The sequence below is a fragment of the Amaranthus tricolor genome, chromosome 6, assembly GCF_026212465.1.
Source record: "Amaranthus tricolor cultivar Red isolate AtriRed21 chromosome 6, ASM2621246v1, whole genome shotgun sequence".
NCBI classification, from domain to species: Eukaryota; Viridiplantae; Streptophyta; class Magnoliopsida; order Caryophyllales; family Amaranthaceae; genus Amaranthus; species Amaranthus tricolor.
In genome coordinates, this window is record NC_080052.1 from 9,227,171 (window position 1) to 9,237,721 (window position 10,551).

The 10,551-nt window shown below is 28.9% G+C and overlaps 1 protein-coding gene across 1 annotated transcript; it reads right to left on the minus strand.

The window, feature by feature from the left end:
• Window positions 1–43: 43 nt before the first annotated feature.
• On the minus strand, window positions 44–7,933 carry LOC130815529 (probable 3-beta-hydroxysteroid-Delta(8),Delta(7)-isomerase). The gene is made up of 5 exons (XM_057682019.1): window positions 7,902–7,933; window positions 7,684–7,787; window positions 5,200–5,344; window positions 4,968–5,075; window positions 44–299 (listed from the first exon to the last, which is right to left on the minus strand). Exons 1-5 carry the CDS (start codon window positions 7,931–7,933, stop codon window positions 44–46), a joined length of 645 nt encoding a protein of 214 aa, XP_057538002.1.
• Window positions 7,934–10,551: the final 2,618 nt, after the last annotated feature.

Below are 10,551 nucleotides of genomic sequence, written 5' to 3' on the forward strand. Positions count from 1 at the left end.
ATTTTCCAACAACATATCACATACTTTAGAATTACATTTGGCTTCATTGAACTTTTATCTTGTTTGTACCTTGTATTTCACATATCATCTTCCAAGATCTAATAAATATGAGTGATGGTATTAAGGCCCAAGGAAAATTTGCTCCAACAAAGTATGCATAGTAATAATATTGACTTGAAGAAAAATTATTTCTTTCTAAAATGGCAGTCATGATAAAAATGACAACACCATATATCTCTACCAAAGACACTGTTAATGGAAGAATATGTTTATAGGACTTGTGACTTGCTATAGCAAACCTGCAAAAATGGTGTATATACAAATATATAAAAAAAAAACTTTCTTTTCTTTATTTTTTTAAGAATCATCACCAAAGATACTGTTGATCTCTGAATTATTGATGTATTATTGTTGAGATATTGTGTGGTTTTAGAACGTTTTATGCCCTCTATATAAAAGACTTATAATTTCATGATACAACATACAACAATGAGTAAGGTCTATACATACCAAGAGAGCTTTCTTTTCTTTGCATTAGTATTGTGAGTGATCTTTATTTTTTGTCGGAAAATTGTCTTGAAAATTTGTTCTCATGAGTGAGAGTTATTTTATTATTATATTGTTGAATAATAATAAAATAAACATTTAAAGAGGAGGCTGGAGATATTTTTTTTAGGTAAACCTATAGATACAACTAGCTCAAATCGAGCTCAACCAAAGTTTAAAGGTATCCAAGAAAAGGAGCTATACACACTTTTTTTGTTGGTATTACCAGTCTCCCATCTAGCAACCATATGAGCTATCGGAGACATATCTAAGATACCTCATTACATTTATGAAAATAAATAAAATTATAATTAATCTTAACTATGATTTATAAAAATATTTATGAAAAGAAATATAAATAAAATTAATAGGTACATATAACAAAATTGTCATTTTTTGTTTTTAATTTTAAAAAAATGGAGAACATTTTTTGATTTGAATCCATTTTGACGACAAATTGGTGACAAAAAACATAGTAAGTTTTTTTTAGTGCTTTTCACAAGCTAATTTTCCAAACATGCAAACCAATAAAACATTTAACGTTATTTTACCATTTTTAACATTTTATTTCAAAAACACACCTCAAGGTTATGAGACGCCTAGTTTGAGAATCTAGTCTAAATGAGTTCGCGTATGCCAATTTTTCTAATAGGAAAATCCAAAAGATAATGTAAAAGTCTAGCTTAGAATGAGTCCATATTATTTAAATGTGCACCAACTTAACAATAACAATAATTTCCCAATGATTGTACTTGTCAAGTAAAAATGATAAAGGCATACTAAAATAATGTAGATCAAATCCTTACAAGACTTTTTCAAAGATAATATACGTTGTTTTTACCCATTGTAATGACTTTTTAAAAAGAGTAATTTTAAAAAATAAATTCAAAATACTTAAATCAAATTAATATTAAAATAAATTAAGTATATAAATTTAAAATAAATAAGAAATAAAACTGATATAAAATAAGTAAAAAAAATATTTAATGAATATATAGAGACCTAGCTACTAGATGAAAACGAATTTTAAAGTTCGTCAAAGCGAACATAATATATGAAGTTGGACTTGATATAATATTATTTATCAAAGTTCAATGTATTACATGCATAAAATAGCAATTTTTTTCATATGGGGTCATAAGTTTTCAACCTTAGACTTAAGAATAAACTAGCAATTTTTACCTACTAGTCAATTTTACAACATTGTTATCATCAGTAACTACTTAAAACCCCTTAATTTTGCAAGTTCTGTGCGGTCTAACATCTTGCACACACGTAAAACTAGACTGGCATTAAAAGATACTAAAATTTTTATCTTCCTCATTTTTAGTGTTGTTTACGAATGTTAGTAAAGGAGACTTTTAGTCTCCCACATTTAATAAGTTTGTCATGAAGTCTAGATTAATTAAAGTAGATGAATTCTTATTAAGACTATATCAATTAGAGTAATTCATAGTTAGGACATATGAGTAGAGACCAAAGGTTATCACTCTTCAATATTTACAATTATTATGTGGCATATTTCTTATCCTTATGTAAAGGGTGCTTTGTACTCATTTTCAATAAGAAAGCGAGTAAAAATTATTCTTACATTATCTCTCTTCTAGCTTATTTCCATAGTTTTTCTCTTCCTTCCTCTAATAATTCATAACAATTGGTATCAGAGCATGAATGGGATGCATAAGACCAATTCAACAAGTTATGTGAAGATGAAGGTGTTGATCAACAACTCACAGTTGGTTATACGCCTTAGTAGAATGGAGTTTCAAAAAGAAAGAATCGCACAGTGATGAAGATGGCAAAATCAATGCTCACGGATAAGGGGCTTCTGAAGAAGTTTTGGGCAGAAGTTGTTTACACTTCTATGTATTTGCAGAATTAAGGATTGAGAAAAACAATTCAAAATATGACATCTTTTGAAGTGTGATTCGATCAAAAACCCTCGGTCAAGCATTTTAAAATTTTTGGCAGTCTTTGTTATTATGTTGTTCCAGATCAGAAGAGGCCTCAGTTAGATGACAACACAAAGAAAGGAATCTATCTTGCTATAGTTCTCAGTCTAAAGGTTACTGAATATTCAGCGTTGAAACTGAGAAAATCGTAATAAGTAGAGATGTTACCGCTGATGAGGAATCATCGTGGAATTGGGACACGGGATGAGAAGAGAAGAAAAATAAAATCGTTGTTCCTCCTATTGGTGAGCCAATTTTACATGATCAGTCGGAACTAAAAGTTCAGTTTCCAAGTACTCTAGTCAAAACCAGAACTCTCGAATCGGAATCAAAAAAAAATGCAACTGGTCCAAGAGGAAAGAATTTCACAAAATTATACGCTTGATTTCCAAAAGTTGATGAGATTGAGGAGTCATCCCACATAGCAATCATTGAACCCATAAATGTTCATGAAGCAATTCAGTATCCGGAGTGGAAAGCTGCTATAGAAGAAGAGATTTGAATGATTAAGAAGAATGAGACGTGGGAGCTAGTTAAGAAGCCATCGCATAAGAAAGTCATTAGAGTAAAGTAGATTTACAAGATCAAGACTAATCCAGATGGTTTTGTTTCAAAGTATAAAGAAAGACTTATAGTCAAAGGCTATTCTCAACAGTTCAACATAGATTACAATAAGACGTTTGCACCCATCTCAAGGCATGACACAATCCGAGCAATCTTAGCTCTAGCTGCCTCAAAGGGGTGGAAGGTAGATCAGAAGGCTGGAAAGTCACTATTCCTAAATGGACATCTGGAAGAAGAGATCTATGTTCAGCAGCCCCTAGGAATTGAAGCAAAAAGGCAAAGTGACAAAGTATTGAAGCTGAAAAAAAATCTTTGTACGGTCTTAAACAAACTCCAAGAGCCTGGTACAATAGAATTGATGATTACTTCACTCAACAAGGGTATGAGAAAAGTTCAAGTGAGCATACACTGTATGTGAAGAAGCACAAGAAAGGATATACTAACTCTTTCCTTATATTTGAATGATTTAATTATCACAGGCAATAATAAGGAATTGATTTCAGATTTCAAGAAAAAAATTATGCAAAAAATTTGAAATGACATATCTTCAATTTCTTAAAACTTTTCTCAAAATTGAAGTTCATTAAAGTTTAGAAGGAATCTTCATTTGCCAGAAGAAATACGCAAAATGCTAACTGAAGAAGTTCATGCTAGAGAATTGTAATTCTGTCACAACTCCACTTCAAGCAAATGAAAAGTTGGGCAAAAATGATGGACAAGAGAAAGAAGATCAGAGAATCTACAGAAGTATGATAGGTAGCTTACTTTATCTAAATGCAACAATGCCCGGCATAACGTTTGCAGCAAGTTACTTGTCATGCAAAGTCCTTACTACCTTCACCTAGGAGCAGCAAAGAGACTCTTAAGATATTTGAAGGGTACGTATATTAGGCTATGTTGTTCAGTTTGAAGCCATGACTAATAGTCCAAGAGTAGTTGGTTTCACAGACAGTGATTGGGCAGGTCTCTTAATGATATGAAAATCACCTCTAGTTACACTTTTAAACTAGGAAATTGAGTATTTCCTTGGTCATCTCAGAAGCAAGGTACTATATCCCAATCTACAACAAAAGCAGAATACATTATAGCTTGTGAAGCTGCAAATCAAGCAGTATGGCTTAAAAAGATTATGTCTGATATTTGCGAAGTTCAAGGAGGAGATATCGTCATTCACTATGACAGAAATTCTGCGATAACACTTTCTAAGAATCTTATCCTTCATCGAAAGTCAAAGCATATCAAGGTCAAGTATAATTTTGTCAGAGAAGCTTAGATAGTTATGAAGTCAAGTTAGTCGAGATTGATGGAGAAGGTCAGTTAGTAAACATTTTCACTAAACCACTTTCGAAAGGCAGATTTGAGAAACTTAGAGGCTTACTTGGAATGAAAACCAAAAGCCTCAAGGAGGAGTGAGACTTTTAGTTTCTTACATTTGATAAGGTTTTCCAGAAGCCTAGAATAATTAGAGTATATGAATCTTCATTAAGACTAGATCAATTAGATTAACTAATAGTTAGAAGATATGAGTAGATGAAAGGCTAAAGGTTGTGACTCTTTAATAGTTGCCATTATTATTTGGCATCTTTCTTCCCCTATATAAAAGGTACTTTATACTCATTTTCAAGTAAGAAAGCAAGTAAACACTTTTCTCACATTATCTCTCTTCTTGCTTATTTCCATAGTTTTTCTCTACTTTCCTCCAATAATTCACACTAACTAAATACACATTGTTGCTTGTTGACGCGTATTTGTAAGTCGTTGTTCCTCTCTACTTTCATTCTGTAGTTGCGTTCGATTTTGTAACAAAATCAAATTGGAAAGTGGAACAACTAAATCGTAATGTTTACAATTTCAAGTACATCAAGGGAAAATGACTATAAATTAAAGGAAAATTAAATTACTTACACTGCTAAAAGGTTGGTAGGACCTACAATAAAAACTGAAATAGCTTCACGAGCTACTGTTGTGGGATCAAGATGAAGATATCGGTAATCACCTTTGCTATACTCTTTTCTATCATATATAAAAATAGCATATTTTAAATTTTTTTTTTTTGAAATTGACATATATAGACTTTTCTATAATAAATAAATTAAAATAAATTAAAAAGAAATAATTGAATAATATAGAATTACACATTTCAGCAAAAATATTTCCAGTGTCATCCTTATAGAAATGTGGTTTGAAGACCAAATATAACTCAAGGGTTAAAAGGAGTAGACCATTGAATGTCAACCACCCCATGATCAACTTTTCTATCTTGGTAATCTTTGTAAAGATTCCTGCATCATAAATAAATTTATGATTAATGATCAAGAAAGAAAGAAAGAAAGAAAGGAAAGAAAGGAAGGAAAGGGGAAGAGGAGCGGAGAGGCAAAAGAAGAGACGAGAAAATATTTTTGTTTATTTTGGAGCGAAAACATCAAAAGAAGAGAGGATAATGGATATGATAGTTTTCCCTTCAATTCTTTTTAACTTTTGAGATTTTATTAGTTATATATGGGAATATAAGATCCTTCATCCCTACAATTATTCATCTTCCTTCACTCGATTTCCTTTAGTTCATCTAAATATACCCTACTTTTAAAAACATTCAAATTATTATTTTTTAAATTAATTATTATTATTTTTTTTTGGAAAAGATGTTTTATTGCTTCAAAAACAAATTACAAAGTGGTCAAAAATGCAAAACCAAAAACCAACTCCACAAAGAAAACAACATTGGCTAGAAAAAAACCAAAACAATAGAGAGCCCAACAAACCCTTTATTATTATTATTATTATTATTATTATTATTATAGAAAGAAATTTTTACAAGAAGTTGTACAGAGCAGAGCAACAAGTTGAGCACCTACACCCATTATTATTATTATTATTATTATTATTATTATTATTATTATTATTATTATTATTATTATTATTATTATTGTTATTATTATTATTATTATTATTGGTGTTATCATATATTTGAAACTTGCCATATTAAATTATCAAAATTTAGAGTTGTTTTTTTTGGGTAATGACTTTTAGTGTGTGTTTTCGGCTGATTTATGCTTTTTTTACTTGTTGGTGATATGATAAAAAAAAAGTCTTTAGTAATGCCCTTTTGGAGGTTTATTTTATTTTTTAGGCAAAATTATAAGAAAGTAGCTAATTTATACCATTTTTTAAAAAACTACTTTATGTAAAATCTTTTGCAAAAAACTACTTTATATAATACAAATCTTTGCAAATGACTACCTTTTAACGGATTTCGTTTGTTGACTGTTAATTTCACCCATTGACCATCACGTGAGTCTCAGACTTATTAAATCTTTCATTCTTCTTCAATTAGGGTCCTTCTTCTTTAGAAGCTTTAACCGCATTGATTCAATTCCTCTATATCTTTTATCTGAAATCAATAAAAGCAATAATAAAAAAGAAAGTGCAGAAAGGGGTTTTAAATTGTCCCTTGGAAATATGAGATATGGAGGAATTGAAGTTAAAGGAGAGGGGGAAAACTTTCTGAAAGATGAAAAAAAGGGAATGAAAAAATGGGAAAAAGCACAAAATAAAGCTTTCTAAAAGATTAGGAAAAGGGATGGGAAAATGGAAAAGAAAGAAGGTACTGTTCAAAATTCATCTTTCAAAGTCAATGAAGTAATAACATTCAAATTCCCCAAACTGTTAATAAAAATCGAAAACCCTAAACAACCTGATTTACTACCAAACAGGATTTTGAAATCGAAAACACTAAAAATCAAATCTTACATATTAACTAATTAAATTGTCATTATATTCAAAAAAAATCTGAAATTTCAAATTATATCTAAACCCTAACTTTCTTTAAATCTTGCCACAAATAAATTGCATCAAGTAAGATAAACAAATTGAAATCAGAACCTGTCTTTCCCTAAACCCTAACTTTCTTCTCGTCAAACTCGCTTTGAATTTTTCTTCCTCATCCTGAAATTTAGACAAACTGAAGAACTTGAAGAAGAAGAAGAAGAAGAAAAAGAAGAAGAAGGACCCTCATTGAAGAAGAATTACATCCTCCAAAGTAACTTCTTCTTCAGTCAATTGCATCAATGGGGTTAAAGCTTCTGAAGAAGAAGAAGAAGGACCCTCATTGAAGAACAAGGAAAGATTTTTAAAGTCACGTGAGACTCACGTGAAGGTCAACGGCCAAAAGTAACGGTAAACAAACGAAATCCGTTAAAAGTTAGTCATTTGCAAAGATTTGTATTATATAAGGTAGGTTTTTGCAAAAACTTTTACATAAGCTAGTTTTTAAAAAAAGGGGTATAGATTAGGTAGTTTCTTATAATTTTGCCTATTTTTTATCATTTGGGTTTTCCAGTTATTTAGGGGATAAATATCACCTTTTTTTTTTGTTTTTTAGACGCTTTTTACCTTATACTTTTCGACGCTTTTCGCTATCTAGATTAAACTGTCAAACAACTCCGCTTTTTTTTAGACATCTGCTTTAGCGTCTAAAAACAAGTGTCTAAAACCTCCTTATTTTTTGTTGTTGTGTAGGATCATAGAATCGTGTTATAATCCTACTACCTACATTCTTGAGCTAAGTAGGATCATACGATTTTACCACATTAAGATCCTATCTACGATTCGGATCGATCACCTTTTTTGGATCGTAACATCGTATTATCGTAGATCAGAATCGAAATTCTGTTAACTATGCCTACAACACATATTATAAACACATACAACAAATAACCTAAACACCTACATCACATAACAAAAATACCTATATCACATAACAAAAACACCTACAACAAATAACCTAAGCACCTACACCACATAAGTTAAACTGTTACAACAAATAACCTTAACACTTACAGTATATAATACCTATTTGACAACTTCAGCATGTTTAAAACATCTACATAATATACTGTGAACCGCTACTTGACGTTTCCTGAATACCTACTTGAGGTATCCTAAAACACTATTGAGTAAGTATGCAGTTACACTATATTTTCCGTTTTTATATTTTTTTTTTTATAAAATCATTAGGGTCGGTCCAATTGAGACCATCTCTTTAAAGACAATCTCTTACAACAATTTGTGTAGTGTTTATTGTTAGTTGTTGACTTGTTTGATTAGACTCTGGTTTTGGTTTTTTTACTGTCGGTTAAATGAACTTTTAATTCTAACTGATATTGAGATGTTTGATGGAAAACAGTTACTAGTTGTTTATTAAAATTAATACAGAATTGGAGGAGTTGGCTTAACTGTAAGAGTCAACGACTTATAGTTATAAGCTTATAGCTAAAATAGTATTGCTTATTCTTCAAAAAAATTAGTAATATTATTTTTTTCTTTTAGTTTATTACATTGAATTTGGTTCTTTTTATTTTTTATTTATGGTCCTTTTATTTATCTTATATTTTTATTTTATTTATTTATTTTTATTATTTTTTAAAAATACTTTTTATTGTTTTTATTTAATTTTTTTATTTTCATCTCGTTAATAGTTGTTTCGGTTATTTGTTACGAAATGAAAGACTACTTATGCCCTAAGGGCAAAGCACAAAGGGGACCAAGGAGGTGCAACTCCTCTTGTCGAATATGCGATCGTTTATATTATTAACTTGGAACTCCTTAATAATATATGATATATACTTTAAAGAGTGCAAAATTATAAAAAAAAAAAAAAAAACTAAAGCTCAGTGGTTAGAGTAAAACAATTGTAAGCTAATGTCAGAAGATCAAATTCCAAGTAAACTAATTTTTTTTAATAAAACTATATTATAATGTCATTACTCTTTATCTTTCATAGTTCGTTTTACATTAATTATTTTTAGTTTGTGTGTTAATATTTTTGCTATTATAATGTCATTACTTTTTATCTTTCATAGTTTGTTTTACATTAATTATTTTTAGCTTGTGTGTTAATATTTTTGCTATTATATTTAACTAGTATAAAAACCCGTGCAATGTACAAAGATTTTAATATAAAGATATATAAAAATGTATTTTTAAATAAATGTAATAACAAAAAAACTACTATAGCATATACCATAGTTGCTTATTTTTACTAATTTACTTTTAAAGACTTTGTGTATATTTATGTAATTACATGATTTAGTATATTTATATTATTGCATTACTTATAAATCATAATTAATTACAATATTTTTATTATTTCTTTTAAATGCCAAATTTATATGATTGTTGCTTTAATTATAATTATAATTGTATAATACTCCCTCCATTCTTTTTTGATCTTCCACATTACTATAACGGGTAGTTTTACAACTTCTTCCACTTTAGAATACTTTCTATTTTTAGAAAGTTTTTATCCCACTTTTACCCCTTAAAACCCTCCTTTTCCTTTAATGTGCCCCTTTTCTTTTATTTATAATTATTTTCTCTCTCATACTTTCAATACAATCATTACTTCACACTACTATTTAATTAAAATAATACCCACTACAACCTCATACTTCCAATATAATCATTATTTCACACTACTATTTAATTAAAATAATACCTACTACAACCCAAAGATTCTATCTTCCTTAATATGTGCGAAAAACCCAAAGTGAAAGATCAAAAAAGAACAGAGGGAGTATAAGATATTAATGAAAGGATGACACATAAGATATTTAATCATCAATAAATTTAATCTACATAAGCAAGTTGCTAAGAGATTGCCATGTGGAATTATTGCTTCATCTTTATATTATAGTATGACTTTATGGTATAGTATGATATGATATGATATGATATGATTGCTAAGAGATTGCCATGTGAAATTATTGCTTCATCTTTTTAGTATAATATATGATAATGTTTTTTTTACAAACTTATTAGACGAATATATAGAGTCAAAAACACTTAATTTTTTCGAAAAAAATAATTATAGAAAAACAACTTGCAATCATTTAAATTCATTTTAGTTTAAATGAATTCAAATTTTCATAGTTTAAGTAGTTTTTATGTAATAAATAATTTATAAGTATATTAACTATTTAACCCTTTTAATTCAAAATCATGAGTTCGCACTCCTTATACCTAAATCATTGGGAATTTGTTTGCTTATCATTATCACGTTCTGTGGACGACAACGTGATTTTGAATGGTTATTGTTATGGTGGAATTGGTTTTTGTTAGGTGGGAAACGTGGTTAACAAAATTAAATAATTGAGATAAGCTGAAATGTAAGATTAATGAAGATGAGAGGTTATGAATGTGTTGATATTTCTTGTTTATTGTTGGTTGTTAAGTTTTTTCATTAAGTTGTGGCGCGGCTTTGATTTTTTTATTATATTAAATAAGCCAATTATTAAAGCTAATTGATAATGACATGTAAGGTAGAATAAAATTGTTGGTTGTTATTTGTTTATTAGAGAAAAAAATGATTTAATAACTAATGAAAAAACTACCTGTAATAGTTTTTAAATTTTTGACATAAAAGTTATTTTTCAGTTACGTTAAACGACACTTATCAAATATATAATTTTTTAGTGTTTTGACCAACAAA